General features: G+C 41.3%; 1 protein-coding gene across 6 annotated transcripts in view; it reads right to left on the bottom strand.

Annotated features, from left to right (window-relative positions):
• The window catches only part of LOC121285635 (mucin-2-like), a 94,621-nt gene extending 73,775 nt beyond the window's left edge, over positions 1 to 20,846 (bottom strand). For all 6 annotated transcript variants that reach the window (XM_041202274.1, XM_041202276.1, XM_041202277.1 and 3 more), the window contains exons 1-8: positions 20,738 to 20,846; positions 14,849 to 14,899; positions 13,608 to 13,682; positions 13,253 to 13,481; positions 12,881 to 12,998; positions 8,455 to 8,545; positions 3,944 to 4,041; positions 985 to 1,174 (exon numbers count right to left, since the gene is read on the bottom strand). In XM_041202274.1, the coding sequence (XP_041058208.1) occupies positions 985 to 1,174; positions 3,944 to 4,041; positions 8,455 to 8,545; positions 12,881 to 12,998; positions 13,253 to 13,481; positions 13,608 to 13,682; positions 14,849 to 14,899; positions 20,738 to 20,786 (901 nt within the window). In that variant the 5' untranslated portion in view covers positions 20,787 to 20,846. The remainder of the gene's footprint in view (positions 1 to 984; positions 1,175 to 3,943; positions 4,042 to 8,454; positions 8,546 to 12,880; positions 12,999 to 13,252; positions 13,482 to 13,607; positions 13,683 to 14,848; positions 14,900 to 20,737) is intronic.
• Positions 20,847 to 21,174: the final 328 nt, after the last annotated feature.

Genomic DNA, 21,174 nt, shown 5'->3' with positions numbered 1-21,174 from the left:
TCATACATTACTTTCCACTGTATTAAAAATGTAATTTTACTACAAGGCAATAAATGTGTCAATCATCCAGACCCTTTAAAGTACCAATAACAGAAACTGCAAGCACTTGAAATCTCTTAACCTTGCATAAATAAGCATTGTGCAATTGACAGCATAGATCAGAGATCCAGAGTTGCCAATCAAGCAATGTTTTTCCTGAGGCTCCGCTGTTTCAACAGAGTAATGGATGTCATAGTGCTCAGCTGAGAATGCATAATGAGATTTGGCTGAGAGCCCAGAAATGCAGTAGTCTGTTGATACACCTGAGCCCCAGAGAAAATTCTGCTTGATTGACAGCTTTGTCCCTCTGATGTCTTCTGTGAAGTACACAATGTTAAGAGGCTTCAAGTGCTTGTAGTTTCTGCTGTTGACTCTTTAAAGGGTATGGATGATTGACACTTTCATTGCCCTGTAGTAAAAGAACTTTTTTATCATGGAAGTAATAAAAGTAATGGTTGAATGGCTGTTTTTTTTAAAAAAAATTCATATATCTTATTGTCACTATAGGGTTCGTTGGTTCTATGCACTATATAGATCAATGGGCATGCAAGTGCAGCCTATGGTTCACGACCCCTGAGGAGCCAGCAATGACAGGAATGTCAGGTTCTGGCCTTGCAACCAGAACCAGTTCGCATCCTTAAAAGACACTCCTGAAAACTGGAAATCCTGGGAATGGGATCGGGAATCCTGGATTCGGAACCTGCCTGTCATTTTTAAAAGACTCCTGAATCATCCCAACTTGTCAAAAATCCAGGCCATTAACTCTGTTTCTCTCCACAGATGGTGCCTGACCTGCTGAGTATTTATTTATTTATTTCAGATTTCTACCAACTGCACTATTTAGTTTTTACACAAATATTCTTCTATTTAATGGTGAAATTATTTACGAGCTTTAACCATGAACTATTTATTTGTTTTATTTTCTAAATATGCAGGAAAACATACCACATCTTGCATCCTCCCTCCAACCAAGGTGAACAATTTCTGCCCCACACTGGTTTGCAAGTTCTGTTAAAGTGGGACAGTTGACCCAATCTTTATCCGGAGAAGCACAGACTTCCATTAAACATATGCTGGTATAACGCAAAGAATCAGTGCATTGAGTGAAATGTTTTGATATAGGAGTTATGCAGTCCTGATGAAAAGAAACACAACAATGAAAATGATAGAATTACAAGTCTACTGCTGAGTCTTCAAGCTGTGAAATCTACTACAACTCAATGTCTCTAATTAAACTCAAATACCTTTTGCATTACCAAATGATTTCTAGTTTTCTAAATAGAGGCTTATGCATTTAGTCAAGATTTAAAGGTACTTTTATTCTTTATTTGATCCAGGAGACTGTTTATAGAAAGAGAACAAACAGCACAGCCTAAAACAGAACAGTAACATTTTCCAATTACATATTTGAAGTGTGGTCTCAAATCAGAAAAACATACAGTAGTAGCAGAAAATTTGCAATAAATTTTTAGCTTGCTGCCTTGATGTAAAGTGGCTTTTATGGATCAGCTGCCCATTTCTGTACCTTTAATGGAAAAGTGCTTCTATCTCACTGTGATTATTCTAGCTGGAAAGTTGGAAATATGTCCATCTATTAGTCAATAACCAGAAATATTCACTGAAACTTTCAACTTTGAAACAGGCAAAAAGAAAAAGAAAATGTGTTGGGGTGTGTGAGAATAAGTGTACTTGTTAGAGTAAGTAGCCTTAATAAGCCTATCTAGAATATAAAGCATATATACATACATAATAAAGTCTAATTAGGCAGTGGTTGCAGAAGTACATGGCAAGCCTGGAGACATTACCTCATTAACCATCTATAAGAAAATATAGTAATTCAGACATATAGCTGTAGCAAGGTAATATGTGATGAATATGCTTGTGTTATGAATGTAATGAGAAGAGACAAGAGTAAGGAATTAGATGGTATGCAGAAGGGAAGGGATAGTAAACAGGTATGGTTATGTAATGTATTACATTAGAAGGATGTAATTACACTTACAAAATATACAAACACTAAGGATACTTGGGGGCTTTTTGAATCTTGCTGAGGTTAACATAAGGAGTTAACCATGACATGTTTTTGATCTCCTGAAAGGGTCCCTGGCATCTGATTTCCAATGTTATAACTGGTACCCAAATCTCATATAAATGGCATGAAAGAGGATATGTTTTACTATCTCAATGACTTAATTTTATAAAGAGGTCATAACTAGAATTTCAATGCTTTCTAGTCCTCAAATTTGTATTAGAGATAATGGATGTATGACAACATCTTATAATACCTTCACATAAGTGCATTAACGATATATAGCAATATCTTATATAAACCCAAAATGGGTGTATAAGGGGTCACCTCCAATAGCTGCTGTTTCATACCCCTAATGATTTAAGGTTCTTGTTGTGTTTTTATTCCCCATTCAAAGTAGCCCAAATATCTTAATTCACTTTTTTATAATGGAAATGTTGAAATTTTTAGATAAAAAAGTTAAATTAGCAGTTTAGTGAATAAGTGAATAGTGAGGAATGAAATGTTAAAATGAAGTATGTAGTTGACTAAGCCATTGAATCACATTATAATTTGATTCTCTGAAATCTTCTAAGTGAGAAGACAAAAATTAATTTCCCTGTCCTGTTTGTGATGAAGTGACCTGAGTCTGAAAGGGCCATAACTGCAAACTTGTAGAACTTGGAGTCTGTTTTGTACACCTGCCTTAGATGGATAATTTTGAATAAAATATTGAATTGTTAAAACTGAAACTGACCCCAGTAGCATTGGCCACTTTAATTGGGCTGGTTGTGTGAACTAATCACGTATTTAATGGTGTACCCTTGTAATGTAGTATTCAGATCAAAATTGAGTTGCATCTGTGCAAACAAATTATTTTGTCTAGATAAGAACAAATGAACTAAAATGCAGTGTTAAGAACAGCTGTTAAGAACAACCAGTAAAACTTAGAAATGAAGGGTACGAGTAATATTGTCCCAACTGGTCTTGTATACCTTAAAATGGAACTCTAATATTACTGGTGCCAGTATCACTGATCTTTACTGGCATTTGAAAATTTTGAACAGGCTTTTCCTTCTGGGAGGATTGTGATTAGCAGATTTGCATGGCTGAACAATAATTAACTGCAGGAAGAAAGTATGCTTTAAATGAAATTAACCATTATTGGAAGAGGGTTGAAGTGTAAGAGTATTGCAGCAATTGGCTCAATTAAAAAAGGGCACTGGCGAGATCAGATCTGATGCAGTGTATTGTTCTGGTCTCCTTACCTAAAAATGGATATACTTGCCCTTGAGGAGCTGCAACAGAGGCTCATTAGATTGATTCCTGGTATGAGAGATTGAGTAGTATGATCTTACAGTCTCTGCAGTTTAGAAGGATGAAATCGCATTGAAATGTACAACATTGATAAAGGGCTTGACAAGGTAGATGCTGAGAGCCTGTTTCTCCTAGCTACAAATTCTAGAAAACTAGAGATCAAAGTCTCAGGATGAGGGCTTTGTCATTTAGGACTGAGATGATGAGAAATTTCTTCACTCAGGGTTACGAATCTTGTTCTCTACCCCAAAGATGTTCCTTTGTAAAGTATATTCAAGACTGAGATTGATACATTCCTGGCCACCAGGGGAATCAATTGATATGAGAGCAGGACGGAAAAGTAGAGTTGATGTAAATGTACATGCCGTGATATTATTGAATGGTGTAGCAGGCTTGAGGGGCCAGATGGTCTACTGCTGCTCCTATTTCTTATATTCATATAATGGAGTAATCTGCATTATCTCAACTCTATCGGATCAATATAAATATTTTTTTACTAGAATCCAGGTCAGGTTCATGGTGTACTAAATTGATTTGTATTTGCAGTATTACAGTTCTCCCTGGAAATAAATAACTTACAAGCCTGGCTTTCTCACAATGTACGTTGGTTCCAGCAGATACTTTGATAGGGCAGTCACCAGCTGAAGTAGAGTATGCACGGATTGAGTTTTCCTCCACTAGAACAGAGAGAGAGAGAGAGAGAATGACACTCCATGCTTTTGCAATGTGCTTAATATCATGTATGTAGCAAATCCCTCAGTGTACTTGAATTTTTTGAATACAAAACGGAGCTAAAGTTCAAAGTAACCAAAGCAAACATACACAGTTTTTAGAAGTGCTGAAATCACTTTGCAGCAAAATTTGGCTTTTTGCTCATTTGCACCAAAGTGTCAACATGATCTGCTAGTCCTTCCTCCCTGATGTGTTAATCCAGCTTTCACTTAAATGCTAATCTCCTCAACTATTGCCTATGCCAAGTCTGGATTTATTAATGTCTATATTATACTTACTATATTATATTTGTGGCCCTTAATTTTGGTCTCCCCTAAATGTGGAAACATGGGATAGAGTTTAATTCAGGCAACACGGATTCTGCTGGTAGACAGAGATGTCGACAGGAGTCCCGAGCAGGTTGAATGGGGCTGGCTGGCTGCGACCGTATGGCAGCTGGCTAATAAGGGGAAGTGACTCACAGGGCTCACCCAATTACTTGATGGGGGTGGGAGTCAATGCAGGAGTGCTAGCATCATGTCATAGAATTGCAGGAGGTGGTGCCATTTTTAAATGGCAGCCATCCCTAAATCAGACTTCCATTGTTCTAACAGTACTGAACATTAACCAAGAAAGTCAATGACAGAAGCAACTCAGAGCAGCAGCCTACAGGTGCAAACTGAAGTGGTAACAGTGGAAACAGTGATCATAACATAATAGAATTTCACATTCAATTTGAGGGTGAGATATTTGGTCTAAGATAGGTGTCTTAAAATTAAACGAAGGCAATTACATGGTTGTGTGGACAAAGTTGTCTAAAGTGTATTGGGAAAATAGATTCAAAGGTAGGGCAGAAGAGAAACAGTGGCAGATATTTAAGAAGCTATTCCAGAACTCTCAGAAAAGACATATTCCATTGAGAATGAAAGACTCTATTAGAAGGGTGCACCATTTGTGATTAACTAAGGAAGTTTAGGATAGTATCAAATTGAAAGAAGAAGCATACACGACTGCAAAGATTAGTGATAGCTCAGAAGTTTGGACAGATTTTAGAAATCAGCAAGGAATGGCTAAAAGTAATGAGGAGGGAACGATTAGAGTATGACAGGAAGCTAGCTAGAAATACAAAAACAAATAGAGTTGATACACGTACTTAAAAGAGGAAAAATAGTAACTAAAGTGAGTTTTGGCCCCTTAGAAAGAGAGACTGGAAAATTAATCATGGGAAACAAGGAAATGGCAGAAGTATTGAACAGGTATTTTGTGTCTGTATTTACTGTAGAAGACACAAAAAACTTACCAAGAACATTTGAAAATCAAGAGGCAAAAAGGAGGGAGGAACTTAAAACAATCACAGTCACTAGGGAAAAGATTCTGGGAAAACTAGTAGAACTAAAGATTGACAAGTCCTCTATAATGGATGGCCTGCATCTTAGGGTCTTAAAAGAGATGGCTACAGAGATAATAGATGCATTGATTGTGAACTTCTAAAATTCCCTGGATTCTGGAAAGATTCCAGCAGATTGAGAAATTGCTGATATAACACGTCTATTCAAGGAGAGAGACAGAAAGCAAGAAATTATAGGCCAATTAGTGTGATTAAAAAGTGTTAATGCATTCCATGCTGTGTACTCTATCCATTGATGGCTTATTAATGACAGGCTCATGGGACGCTTGAATCCACATGTAAGTATGTGTAAGGGGCCTTGCATTATATTTATCTCTCTCTAATGAATGATGCAGCTCAGATGTGATGTACATTTTGGAAGGACAATTGAGATGTGTGGTCTAGTATGAAGCTTGGGGATTATGTGCACATCATGAGAGACAAGGATGCTGGAAGGGTGTTGGATAAAGTTTTACTAGGGCACCCCTGGTGTCTACCTCCATCACTCTGACCTTGGCAGCAGGCAACTGTTGTTGTCCTCCTTCCTGCTCAGCCTCCTCTATACCATCATCCAAGTCAGATGAGGCTTGTGTCTCCTCAAAGTCCACTGGTTTCAGGTTCTCACCCCTTGGCAGTGCCAGGTTCTGCAGCGCACAAAGAACTACAATGATACATGAGACCCTCAATGGGCCTATTGAAGCTGTCCCCCCTGTCAAGGCAACAGAAGCATATCTTCAGTAGACAAATGGCTTGTTCTACTATGGCTCTGTGGAGCCATGACTGATAACGTCTTTCCTTGGCCTCACTGGCATCATCACACAGGTTTAGACAGGCCATAGCCTGCTCCTGAGGATCCACCCATTTAGCTGTGGAGGTGGGTTGAACAGACGCGGCACCTGGGAATTGCAAAGTGCATATGCATCATGGCTGTTGCCTGGAAATTACACACACAGCTTCATAAAGCACTTCATGTGGTCACAGACTAACTGAACACTGAGGGGTTAGAAGCCCTTTCAATTTATGAAGGCTGCCAGCTGATCAGGCTGTGCATTTATGGTGACATGTGGGCAGTTGAAAATACATCTATGATAACTGCACTGGAATTGTGTGCTATTATAATTCACTCCATAAGGGAAATGTCTGGCCCAGTGATGTGCTCATTTTCCTCAGGCACTGCCACTCCCACCTCCCTTTCAAAATCACAACCATCAACCACTCCTCCTCAAAAAACGCTTAACCCTACTATCCTTGCAAAAAACTATTCCATCCCCAATCTCCCATTTCAATTCAAAGCCCTTGAACATGCTTTTGCCAACCAAATCTGTTCCTATCTTTCCTGCAATTCCATGTTTGAATCTGTCCAATTAAGTTTCAGTCTGGAACTGCATTAACACAAAGTCACAAATTACATCCTCCCTGATTGTAACCATGTTGCATTTTACCTCCCTGCAGCCTTGCCCATGCTCAACCATAGCATCCTTTTCTAATGTCTCTCTCTTTTGTCCTGTTCACTCGAACTAATCTGACAAGGTTCCACTCTTATTTATCCAATTATAGCTACAACAGCTACAACAATGAATTCTCTTTCCATCTGTGCACTGTAACCTTTGGAGGCTCGAATGATTCATCCTTGGGTCCCTCTTTCTCCTCACATATATGCTTCTCCTGATGACATCATCCAAACATATTGGGTCAACTTCCACAGGTAGTCTGATGAAACTCAGCTCTACCACTTGACCACCTCCCTAGACCCCTCCTGTGCTTTTGTGTTGCCAGACTTCATCAGTTTTGGATGAGCCTCAGTTTCCTGCAGTTCAACATGGGAAAACTGAACCCATTGTTTTCATTTCCTGCCACAAACTCGATCTCTTGGCAACCAAATCCACCTTCTACGAACCACACACTACACTCCCTGATCACTGCTTCAGCTTGAAATGGGCTATTAGTAACCTCAGCATCCTAATCCAGCCCAGTTCAATATTTTAACCCCATATCTTATCTATTTCACCTATTTCTACTTAAATATTTCATTCCTCCATTCACCAAAAGTAGCCTTTTTCTGATGGTCCGGCCTTGCTATCAGAAAAGCCGGTGTGGATTGCATCCGCATTGATAGCAGCAGCCTGGCAGGCATTTAATGGTCTGTGGAGAATAATTTGTCTGGAGACAGGAATTCAACCCTTCACTTAGGAGGAAGCCCTGCCTGCCAACGGCTCTGTAGTCCCACAGCACCACTGGGTGGCTACTGTGTGGGCAAGAGGCAATCCATAGATTCTAAGTGCCAGAAGCCAGGAAAGAAGTAAATGTAGGGGTCTCGAGAAAGGGATGGGGGGGTGGAGGCCAGAGGGGGAAGTGAGACAGGGTTGGGGGTCATGATGGAAAGGCTGTCAGGGAAGGGAGCGCCCTGGGGTTCTAGACTTTTTGGGGAGTTTGGGGGGATGGCGGGGTGATGGAATGAATTGGAAAAGCATTTTCTGCCCAGGCCTGAGCAGGGTAACCTGCTGAACTTCTATCCACCCTGAGCTCTTCTCACCAGCCTCTAAAATTGCAACCTGGTGGGAAGCAACTCTTAAGTCTCCATAGTTGGCCAAATAGGGACCTCGATGGGGCAAGGGCAGGCAAGCTGCCCTTGGCCTCATCTGCCCCCAATAAAATTTGGTAGAAGGAGGGTCAATGGCAGGCAGGGAGGCAGCTGTAGGGCCACCCAAAGAATTTTATGGGGTATGGTCTTCAAAACCGCCAGTGGAGGCCCGAAAAATTCTACCCGAAGTGTCAACATAGGGCTGCAATACGAAAGATGGAAAGCTTAATCCAGTGTTGAAACACAAATCAAATGCACAAGGGGAAAGGGTTAAAATTCAGCCTGGATTTCATTTGTGCCAAGATTTGCATTATTGTGAAAAATTACACATCCTGCAACTTAGATATGAGAAAAATGGTTAAATATTGTGGGACAATGGTATTTTCTTTAAAAATGTGTGTTTATTCTTACCATTTTTAATCTGGCTGTGTGTATTCCCTTTTTTATCAAATTTTCCACATAGTCCACAAACATTTCCACTGTATTTAGGGTGAAGTTTTAGCTTAAAAAGAAAATGGATGCAATATTTAAAGTATACACATAAACATTTACCTTGTTTGATAATTCTAAGTTTTTTTTCTAACAATATCACTCTCAAACTACATCATTACTAATTAAATATTAAATTTGCTCATTTTTGGCCATTTGCACAGCTTTCTGTGCAAAACATTGCCTGACTTAGTAAGCATGAACTGTTCAGGACAAACCAAGAAAATGATATCAAATTGACATTTGATGTTTTTACAGAAGTACTTCTGAGACCCATCATCAAACAGTCATCAGGGCATAATGGAAAAGTCTGGGCCTGCATGAAGCATCAGGATAGCAGGTTGCATGTAAAAGGAGAATAAGATGACCAAGATAAACAGACAATGGTTTGGATGAATAAATACTGTGGCCTGAATTTTCGTAAAAATGGAGATGGCCTCCGGCATAGCCAAAATAATGCCAGGGAACCAATTCCAAAAATCTTATCCCCAAACCTGGCAACCACCATTTTAACCAAGGGGGAATGGGGGTCAGTTGTAGTTTGCACATCCTTACATTTTTCAGGGAAAGGTCTAAAGCTGCCGGAGGTATCTGACGAGGTAGGGTACCCTTTTAGGCAGGTCCAGGGACACCTTTGGGAGAGGTCAGATGCCCTGTGGGAGATGTCAAGTTCCCTTTAGAATTGTTAAAATTAGACATGAATGTATGTAAAAAGTTATTAAACTCATTGGAGTTATTTCACAACCTATCAAGCTGGCAAGGCATTTAAATCCCCTGGCCTTTAAATGCTTTCCCAAAAATATTCTGCAATGTGATTTAAAAAATCCTTGTTAGTTCACTCTGTCTGGTGACATAAACCAGAGGACTATCATGATAGGATTTATGCTACATGATTATTTCACAACCTATCATTATCACAGTGGGGTGTCTGCCAGATCACAGTTTGATTGACAGCTCCCAGTGGTTTTAAAGTCTTTGATGTGGGAATATAAATACAAACATTTGCTTTTATAAATGATTGAGCTCTTGAATGAAATGTTTGTTTTTATAAGGATTTAAGCACTTGAATTATATGTTTGTTTTGTAAGGGATTATGTAGCTGAAGGAATGTAAATGTAGTGAATGCATTTTTAAAATGAGAATTTTTTTAAAATAAAATTGCAATAAACACTTAGAACTTTATTTTATTTTCTCTCCGCATGGGGCCTGAGGTCTTCTCATGGTAGATACTGGGCGAGTTGGCATTGAGGCTATAACAGCAAAGGGGGTGGATGGGGAGTATGGGTTGGCATGAGTTGGTACTAAGATGACAGAGGGGCTATAAAGGGCTGTGGAGGTAGAAAGAGGAGTATAGGTTGGCATGGAAGGTATGAGGGGCCATGAGAGACATAGGTTAGCATGTGGAGAATGAGGGGCCATTGGGGTGGGTTGGTGGCATGAGGTAGCATGGGTTAGCTTGGATAGGGCATGAGGAGTGTGTGGCAGGGTGAGGGGGTATGCAGGTGAGAGCTGGAAGGCTGTTTTTTGTTTTATTGCTTTTTACGGCCGAGTTGAAGTCCTGGATCACCAAGGCCAACCTTTTGCACAGCCCAACTCTGCACCTGGCAACCCCTGTGGCAGCCTCTGAACTCTTTCTGGGCAAGGCAAGCCTGACTCCTGTTAACACCCATCCTCCACCCCACAGCACCCCCCTCAGAAGGAAACTTGGATCATCTGGGGCACTTTGTCCCGAGTTTGCAGAGTTGGGAATTTTCCTGACTCTGTGCTCCCAAATCAAGGGTGAAAATTCAAGCCTGGTCTTCCTCAGTAAGTTGCAGAACAGGAAATGCTGGACAGGCAGAATTGACATAACAACAAGAGCTTGCATTTACATGACACCGTTAATACAGAAAAAACATTCCAGAGCAGATTATGAAGCTATAATCCGAAATAAATGGATGCCTAAGCAAAGGAGAGATTTTTACAAGGAGTAACCAAGGATTGAGTGAGGAGAGACCAAAACGGAAAAAGGAAGTCTAAGACAAATATCAGGAGCAAGATTCAGTTACTAGTCAGGAAGGTCATGGAAAGACCAAGTATGAAGGGACTGACAATTCAGGAGGCGAAGAGGTTTAATGCCAGCGATGGTTATAGATAGAATGGGGGACATGGCCTGTAGGGACTTAAACATGAGAGTAGAAATTATCAGTTGTAGGTGTTGGGGAACCTGGACCCAATGTAGGTCAGCAAGGATAGGAATTACGGGTGAGTGGAACCGGGTGAGGGTTAGGGTATGGGCAGTAGAGTTTTGGATGATCTGGAGTTTATGACTTGTAAGCCTGGAACAGTTAAGGCTGGAAACGGCAAAGGCATGGATAACAGTTTTGGAAAAAGATGTGCTGAGTACAAACAATATTATAGGGACTGACATAGGTTGCCTTTGGGTATCAGGTTGGGAGCTTAGCTTGGGATAAAATAGAATGTTGGAATAGTGACTAGGCTAGTTCAGCCTAAGACAAAGACTGGGGAGCAGGATAGAATCAGTGGCAAAGGATTTTGCAGCAAGGACCAAAGAGGACAGTTCGGTCTTCTCAGTGTTTAACTGGATGAAATGACATTTCATCCAAGCGTGGCTATCAGACAAACAGGCTGACAGATTAGCAGCTGTGAAGGAGTCAAGAAAACTGGTGAAAAAGTCAATCTGGATGTTGTCACGAAAGGGAGGGGAACAAGCTTCGATCCCTCCGGGACTCCAGAAGTAACGATAAGGGACAGGAAGAGAAGCCATTCCTGGAGGTGCTTTATGATTGGATAGATAAAAGTGGAACCAAGAGTTGGTTGTCCAATTAAGCTGCACAAAGAGGAGGTGAAAGGGAACATTGTGGTTGACCAGGCCAATGGTTTCCTGAAGGTATGATGAGGAGGTACAGGCGCCATTACGGGTCCTGCCTCAAACTGATGATCCCGTCTCCCCATCCCAATGCTAAAATCACCATCACAAAAATCTATTCCTGTTGTTTGAACATAAATATTAGTCTAAAACTGTACTCGATTGAACTTAATTTATGTAACTATTCATAAAAGAATGTCTTTCTGAGCTCCACATTTGCATCATCTTTATTTAAATATGTTTGTGTTGCATTTCATTCTTTGGAAAGGTAGTCAATAGAGAATATTCTTTATTAAGGGATTAATTTTGACATTCAAAACATGTAGTGACTTACAAAACAAACAGTTTCTAAATTAACCACTTGGGAGGATGTTCCCCTGTTGAGGGGGAAGTGCGGGGGTGAGCGTGAACCTGATCAGTGCACCCGATTGGGTCTGTGCTACCATTTTATGGGGGCAGACCAATTGAGGCCCATCCAGAGTGACGTGCGCCTGGAAGTGCTAGGCACTCCCTGCGTGGGTCGGGAGGGTTGGGGGTTCCCTAAGTCAGGGCCTGCTCTCAGGGAGATTAGTTTAAGGTTTAAAAATTTAAATAAAGAAAAGAAAATATTTTAGGACATGTCCCCTCATGAGCTGAGACACGTCAAGGAAGATTAATGAAAAAATGTATTTAATTTATAAACCCTTCATGAAAGCTCGTCCCACCCATGGATGAGGTCCCATGAAAAATGTGAAGGCCGCCTGGGCTCGTCGCCTGCCCACCAACCTTAAGGTTGGATGGGCAGCTCATTTAATTACTTTAATTGATATTTAAATGGCCTTAGTAGTTCTTTGACAGTTCAGCAGGTGTGCAGCCGACTTGGCTGTGCGCCTGCCAGACTGAAAAACTAAATGACGCGTGGCGATGTCGGGACACAAGTCCAACGTCGCTCCGCATCATTTTACACCTCGGCGAGTGGGCCCCACCCCTGCTCACCGAGCCGAAAATTCTGGCCATTGTTATTGGCCAAAACAGAGCTCAATGTCAATTGCAAGAAAACACACTGCAACTACAGAGGGAAAGGTTCACCTTTACTGCCACGGGAACTCTCTTCTTGTTCATTTCATCAAATAATCATTTATTTCTATACATAGAAATGTAACTATTGTGTTAACTATCAATTACTATATCAGAGGTGAAGAAGCACACACAGGTCAGTTTAAGGTTGAGTGTCGTGCTCAGTTACAAGAAAAATCAGTTGGCAAAATGTGAAATATTAAAATAACAAAAACTTCATGAAATTGATTAATACAATTTCTCTGATGATGAACAGAGCAATTTTTGAGAAACAGGATTTCACCTACATGGATAAACTTATCATCTAGAGAACACATATTACACATTCACAGATGAAAATAAGAAGTGTTGCATTTATATACTTCATTTGCAGAGTGAAAGAAAATGAAAATGAAAAGGAATGCTACACTTAAAACATCTCACCATCAATGCATCTTTATGGTTCCAGGTTAATGATATGGAACGTTTCTTGTTTGCAATCTTGATGTTCTCTCCATTTCTACGAATATTGACCACCTTGTCATCGTACGGCAAAGTTTTTCTACAATGGTTATATGGGAATTAAGTAGAAAAATGTGGCTTGTGTAATATTACTTAAAATTTTTGCTTTGATCCATACTAATATATTATGTTTTCTTTCTGTGCCTGGTAATGCAGCAGTTTTGTAACTAACTCTCACCACCACCTTCTCAAGGGCAAATAGGGGGGGGCAATAAATGGTGGCCTAGCCAGCAACACCCACATCCCATAAATGAATAAGAGAAAACAAAAGCAGACCTGCAGAATTTAACTTACATCTGGCCTTTAACCTGAATTGTCCCATTTGTCAGAACAATTTGGGTGGTTCCAATTTTGAAGAATACATGCTTCAGATGTCCATCTGATCCTCTGCGGATTTTCACCATATAATCATCATGTTGGCCTCTGCATAGTCTGCTCATGATAAACTCACAGTTTGATATAAAATGGAATAGTTCATTGTCAAAATCCTTGAATGCTCCCATTCCCCATGTGTTGCAGGTATCTGGAAGAAAAGGACAATTCCCTCTGTAACATCATTCTAAGATTGTTTCTCTGAAAGACAGATGTGAGATGACACTGAAGTTAAGTGCATTTGGGTGATCAAGTATATTCAATGTATTGTACTCACGATGATTTTGTGGTGATTGATTGGAACTATCCAATGACCGCTTGAAGACTTGAGTAAGAACAGCCTTATTCAGATCTAAAGCAAAATTATCGGTTTAAATCCAAGTGAGTTAGCTATGGAAAATAGACTACAAACATATGGTTTATTTTCAAAATGTTATTTCTATATTTATACAATCACATTTCATTAAAAAAGACTAAGTGCAATGAAAGAGCCTGCAACCATTATACACTGTAACCTCTCCAGTCTGGAATCTGAAATCGGAAACCCCAGTTGTCTGGACTTCTTGTGAAAGGCTCTGCACTTCAGATGCTCACATTCACAGCACCGCAAAACATCATGAAATAGGAGAGAGAGACAAAGTGAACGACGTTGGAAGAAAAGTTGGTTAATTTGGTAGGAATTGAAATTAAAAATCAAAGCCTTTCACTCTGGTAGTATATTGCCAATCTTTCTGAGAAATTGCAACCGCAGCAATTGTTCTCTGTTTCTTTTATATTGAATGTTTATCATTCCCTGCATCCCCTAGCTTGGGCCCGTTGTAGTGCTAATTCTGGATTCTGTATTACACTGTGACCTCACACACTGTTTCCCTGTGCTACAGTCACTGTCCCCCCACGCCCCATCACTCACCATTCTTTGTCCTCAGTTTGTATCAGTGCTTTTGAGCAGACCAAGGGTAAACTGGTGTAGTTTTCATTTTAGTAAAACTAAACAATTTTTATTACAGTTTTCTAAATTTTTTGTCAATGTTTTATGTCTCAGATACAGAGTTATATCTGGCTCACACACTTGTGGGTTAGGCATTCTAATGTTATTCCATAATCTAGAAAATTCCAAAATCCAGAAATGCCTTGGTCCCAAACATCTTTCAGACATTAACAGACCTAAACATTTGGGAGAGTGTAGGGCTGGAAGAGTTTGCAGAGTTAAAAAAGCATAAGGTTATGAAGGAATTTAAACACTTTAAATTGTAAATCAAATTTATAAATGAAAGAGAGCTAAGAACAGAATCTTGGGTCCTTATCATTGTGTTTCTTTGAAGATGTAAATTAACACTCAATTATACTTTATTAACAAATGCCAACAGACAATTTAAGCAAAGGAGAGCTGAGAAAATATAATGACAGTATCTCAATAGCTATTTTGAGCTTAATAATAAATTTTATGCCTGACTTTTTAGTTTAGGTAAATTTACTATATCATCAAAATGGTTGTGCTATTTTTTGATGTCAACTTACCGAAAGTGGAGTGTCCATAAGCTTGGTTAAATTTGACAGTAGCATCATGACCTGTGATGGAAAAAGATCAATTTTTCTTAATGAAAGAAGCAAGAGAAATCAATTCATTTAGAATATAATGCAAGCTTCTCTTTTTCTTTTCTGGAACTTATCTGCAGGATTCACCATTTATGGCATTCAAATACAAACATAAAGTTGGCCCTTGGTTCCAGAGCCTGAAAACCCAGTTCTCTGCAGTGAAGTTTCCATGGGGAAAAATTTTCCCACCATCGGTGGGGGGGAAGTGCGGGAGTGGGCAGGGCAGGCGCGCCTCCGATTGGTGCCCCCAATTGGGATGCACCGCCATTTTACGTGGGCGGGCGAATTAAGGCCCACCCAGTGTGATGTCCGCTCGGAAGTGCGGGCAGGGGTGGATTCCCTCAGCTGGGAGTGTGCTGTTTCGTGCATGCACGTGAAAGAGCGCACTGATCTCCCTGAGGCTAAGTGCTGCCTCAGGGAGATTAGCTCAGGTTTAAAATTTGTAATACAAATGATAAAAAAAATTCCATGATATGTTCCCTCATGTGACACTGTCACATGAATTGGGACATATCCATAACTTTTATTGAAACCTTTAATAAAAATTTTAATACTCTCAAGAAACTTCATCCCGCTCATGGATGAGGTTTCATGTTTTTTCCGACGCCCACCAGGACCCCCAGTCTGTCTACCAACCTTGAGGTTGGACGGGCAGGCCCATTAATGACTTTAATTAGTTTTTCAATTACCTCAATAGGCTGTTGACAGGTCAGCAGGCGCACAGCTGACTCAGCTGTGCCCCCACTGACCTGAAAATGGAAATGATGTGGGGTGATGTCGGGGGTTCCACCCAATGTCATCTCATGTCATTTTACGAGTTGGTGAGCGGGGAGGCCCGCACCCCCCATCCCTCCCCTCCCTCCCCCCACCCTTCCCTCCCTCCCTCCCCCCCTCATGAAATGCATCTCCTAAACTACCTCTAGTCCAATCCTTTGTGTGAATCTGATGTTTTATCATTGATGGGTGCAATCCTGGGAAGAGACCAATTTCTCAGCTTGGGGAAGGTTCAATCCCTGAGCCCCAGGCAGGAGATTCCAGTCCTTGGGGTAGTGAGGGGTTTAGCAGGAGAGTGGTCCAATTTCTGTCCCCAGAGAAGGGTCTGAACCAGCTCAGGTTGGGATCTGATGCTGGGGGAATTGGATCTGATGGGAAGGGAGCTGCAGGGCCAGGAGGAAGCATTACTGCTCCTGTCAGCCCACAAGGAGTGCTCCCTGAGGCCATCCATGCCTCACTGCAGTTGATGTGACTCCCAAAATCCAGGAAACCTAACAGTGTACTATTAAACATGTAAAACAGGTTAAATATGAGTCTCTTAATCTCATTAACATATTTAAAATGTCAGTCCATTTCCTGGCTGCCAAACCCTTGTCCTGCCTGAGTAAAATCCAATTTCATGAAACACTTCCATTTTCTAATCATCTAACCAGACCAGCCACCAACCCCACCAGGGTTAACCAGCTGTCTCTTATTTGGTGAGATCGTCCTGTATTTTTAATAATTGTCCCACATATCTTACAAAATGCACCCAGGAAGCCATTTGTCCCATATTCTCTGCCATCTTGCTAGACCGGAACTCCAAAATTTGGAAACACCAGTTGTCAGAATTTTTTCAGGCTGGCCTGCAATTCTTGAGCTTGTCACTTTTGGCTCTGCAACAGCCCTGAACTGAATCAATGTCAGGAAGTAATGTGACTGCCTCAAAATTTGTCTTCCTGCTCCTGTTTCATGTGGGGGAGAGGGAAATAATTACTGTGTGTGGGGGGTGTGGGAAGCAGGGAAAGGGGAACAATTACTGTATGTGTGAGTGGGAAGTAGAATAATTAATGTGTGGGAGGGAGAGGGGAATAATTATTGTGTGTATGGGGAGAGGGGAATAATTACTGTGTGTGGGGCGGAAGGGAGGAGGGAGTGGGGAACAATTGCTGTATGTGTGGGTGGGGAAGGGGAAAAATTAGTGCGTGTTGGGGGAGAGGAAAAAAATTACTGTATGTGTGGGCGGGGAGAGGGGAGTAATTAGTATGTTGGGGGGAAAGGGGAATAATTAGTGTGTGAGGGGGAGAGGAGAATAATTACTGTGTGTGGGAGGGGAGAAGGGAGCAATTACTGTATGTGTGGGTGGGAGGGAGGAATAATTACTGTACATGGAGGAGAGGAATAATTACTGTGTGTGTTGGGGAGAGGTGAGTAATTACTGTGTGTGGGGGGAGAGAAAGGGGAATAATCACCGTGTGTTGGGGTACAGAGGGGAATAATTAGAGTGTGTTAGGGTAGAGGGGAGAACAATTACTGTGAGTTGGGGTAGGGAGGGGAATAATTACTGTGTGTTGGGGTGGAGAGGGGAATAATTAGTGTGTTTGTGGGAGGGAGAGGGGAATAATTACTTTGTATGGTCAGGAGAGAGGGGAATAATTACTGTATGTGCCCAGGGGAGAGGCAGGAGAGGGGCTTAATTATTCTGTGAGAAGGGGAGAGGGGTTATTACTGAATGTGAGATGGGGACAGGGGAATAGTTAATGTGCGTGAGAGGAGGAGAGGGGAATAATTATTGTGTGTGAGAGGGGAGGGAGCTAATTACTCAATGTGAGAGGGAAAGAAGGGTCTAATTATTGTGTGAGAGGGGAGGGGGGCTAATTACTGTGTGAGAGGGGAGAGGGAGCTAATTATTGTGTGAGAGGGGAGGGGGGCTAATTAGCATGTGGGAGGGGGTGAGGGGCTAATTATTGTGCGTGGGGGCGAGAGTGGGGTATCTAGTCTGCTGCTGCCTTCACATCTTTTTCCCTTTTGCGCAGTGCACTGGGCAGCTGCTGGTGACCACAAGGGGGAGAGCAAGCCTGGGAAGTGCGGAACTGCTAGTTTGATTGAATACATACAAGTTCTTTCTCTGAGCAAGGCTCTTCCCACCACTCCCCAACCACTCTCACCAACCCCCCCCACCCCCCACCCCCCCCCCCCCCCCCCCGCTCCCCCACATTGGCCCCTTCCCTCAACTCACGCTCTCCTATTTCCTCACTCTCAACCCTGTTTCCCCGCACTCTCACTCCCCTCACCCCCCCTACCTCAATCTCCCCTCTCCCAACATCCCCTGCCCCCTTGCTTTTACCAGTGCTCCCTCTCCACTCTCTAACCCTCTTCCCCCCTCCCAGTCTCACGGTTAAAGTGACCATTATTTTATTTCACAAGTTGGTCATACAGTCCCTCTGCTATACATGCACCCCCCAAATCAATTCCGTTACCCAATATGTTAAGCATAACATAAACATATGTTAAAAATGATTCAGTTCATTCTGAAAAATTAAAATTAGTCTCTAGAAGTATTGGTCTGGAATAGCTTTACTTACATTAGTGCCAACATCCTCAAACCATATTGTGGTTCCCGAATGGATAACAAGCACAACTAAATTATTAAGTGACAACATTTTCTTTGCTCTTGTGGACATTGATTGCCCACTATACCATGGTAAAATTGGTTTTAAAGCATTGGCTGTCTGGAAAACACAGCATTGTCCCTTACATAAATGCAACAATTGAGAGCAGGTTCAGCCAGCTTGCTGCTTCTCAAATCTTGCTTTTCCATCAGCTGGCTGTAAGTGCTGTGATATTTTTGTGCTTGTTTGCCATGGTCCAGTCACACAGGCCTGAATTTTTCGCTTGTCGGGTGTGCACGATCAGCAGGACCAGGAGCGGATGGGAAATCCTGACCATGGTTTCACGCTGGGCTGGCCAATTGACAGCCAGGCAGCATGAAAAGTGCAGTGAGAAAGGCTCAGCACTGCTGGTGGGGGCGGATGTCGATGTCACCACTGGTGTTGGTGAGCACTTGCAGTGAGCTCTCTGAAGGCAGACAGCTGCCTGAGGGAGCTGAAGACCTCCACTGAATAAACAAAACTACAAAAACGCTGTAAAATATGTCAGTGCAGCACAAGCAAGCACCTGAAAGCATACCTCATAAAAAAAACAGTCCCCAGGTATCTCTTTGCATTTTATTTCCCCACGGGGATTTCATCCCACCCTGGATTGAGGTTTGAGCAAAAATGTAAAGGCCGCCTGGGAGAATGGTCCATCCGCCAACCATAACAGTGGACAGGCCATGAAAAAACGCTTCTAATTGCCTCCTTAATGTGCTTAATTGCCCACTTAATTGTCGGAGGGTGCACTTCCGACTGCCGAGTGGGGTATCGCACAAGTGCACGATAGCGCTGGGATGCTCGCCCGACGTCACCCCGTGCTTTTTCGCGGCGGGACAGGTCAGACGCCCGCCCACCCGCAGGTTGTAAAGTTCTGACCAAAGTGATACTGCAAACAACTCTGAAGTTTAGAAGCTGGTCTGCTGCCCCCCACCCACGCCACCCCACCCCCCCGCACCCCACCCCCCCACCTCCCCCACCGCCCCCCCCCCCCCCCCGCACCCCACACCCACCCTGCCTGAGCTGAAGATGGCTCTTTGCAACTGCTCTACCCTCAGAGTGAAACAGAGTTCAACCTGCCAAGAATTAAAATTTCAGAAGAAGTGTTAGAATTAAGTAAAATCCATATTGTCAAATAAATTAGAAAATGCAGGACTTCTTACTCTGAAAGTGAGAAACTAAAATATATTTTAAGTGACATTTCTGTTCCATAAAATTACCCAAATTTGTTGAATTCAACTTTTTTGTACAGCAAGAGGTTTTATAGTTCACTTTGCATAAAAGGTTTAGCATCAACACAGCCTTAGTTTTCTAAAGATCTATCCAAACCCAATGCATTTCACTTAGACCCTGTCCATCCTGCTCACTGAAACATAACTTACAGTTAGAAGAAAATCGAAGATGAATTTCAAAAACTGTTTTTTTAGAAAAATCCTTGGCTAATGTAAATCCATGAGCTTTTCTGCTACCAAATATTATTTCCAGCCATCAAAAAATTTACATTTGCTTTAAATTACTTCTAACATCTGATCATAATTTAGGGGAGGAAAGTACTGTTAGAACTTGAAGACCAAATTATTTTGGATTACAATATAATTATAATTCAAGTTATCTTAATTAAATAATCTATATTTTGTTGATTGAAATAGTAAATTAATTACTACCACAAGGTGCAAAAAACAGTACCCACTGCTTATAGTGAGCATGTTGGTGTCATCATATTTTGTCTGCTGTACACAATGGACAATGTAACCAGAAGCTTTTTAAAGAGTATTTTTCTTTACATTTGTTAACAGGATAATATTAGTTTTGGCTGAGACCTTTGCTAACAGCTTCTTCAATCACCTGGCAGCTGAGATCCTGAAACTGGCAGGGGACATAACATGGGACAACAGTCAAGTGTCATCCATCATCTGCCACAGCCTGCCACCTGAAGGAGCTCAACATACTGGAAGGAATGACTTGAAGCAGGCATGGGAGTTCCAGAGGTCCGCAGGGTGGAGAAGAAAGGAAACTAGAGTGGAACTGCCTGATCCAAGTTGCAGAGGTTGAAATTGGTAAGGGACTTAAGAAAGACATGTCACTAAGGTCACACTTCAACAGGCTGCAAACAGTTATTTGAAGCTGCCAGAATTAGTCAGACCCGCAATAAGTTATAGGTGGTGTTTCTGTATTTAACACCTATGCCAAAGGCAGGTGGCAATCACCATTTTCCCAATATAGGGTGTTTTTTACACATCCATCAGCAATTTGGCAGTAAGTTATGAACAAAATAAAAGAATAAATTAAATTCCTTCGGTAACTTGCATTCTCATACTCAATGATTCAATTAGTGTATTTTAAATATATACATACCCTGGAACAAGCAAAATATGCAAGCATACAAAAATATCTAAGAAAGTTTTACCTTTAAAGAAGGCAAGAGCCCAGATCACTACCAATACAGAGTGCTTCATTGTATTAACCTGAAACTAAAATAGAAATTCAAAGTCATTCTAGTTAGTGCTGTGATCGACTGAAGCTTTTATACTGCAGATCATTTCCAAGTTATTTAAATGGAATGAGGAAATGAAAATTAAGAACAATGGTATTCGGTAATCGAAATTCTGGCAATTGTAACAAGACACATGGATTTCTACAGCATGCATAAAAATATTTTCTTGTGAAGTTCTAAAGTCAAATGTTGCAAATTTTGGTGCATTTATGTTCAATTATTCTTGTGTAAAACTCTTATCACCCTAAAGGTGCTACCTGAAAGCAATGCAATTTACATTCATTATCCAAACCTTAAAGGCAATATAGCATATATTATTTTTCTCTATTTATGTAAGAAAAACTCATTCT

Source organism: Carcharodon carcharias, chromosome 13 (genome assembly GCF_017639515.1).
Source record: "Carcharodon carcharias isolate sCarCar2 chromosome 13, sCarCar2.pri, whole genome shotgun sequence".
Lineage (NCBI taxonomy): Eukaryota > Metazoa > Chordata > Chondrichthyes > Lamniformes > Lamnidae > Carcharodon > Carcharodon carcharias.
Note: the sequence above shows the minus strand (reverse complement) of the source record. Positions and strands in the feature narration are given on the sequence as shown.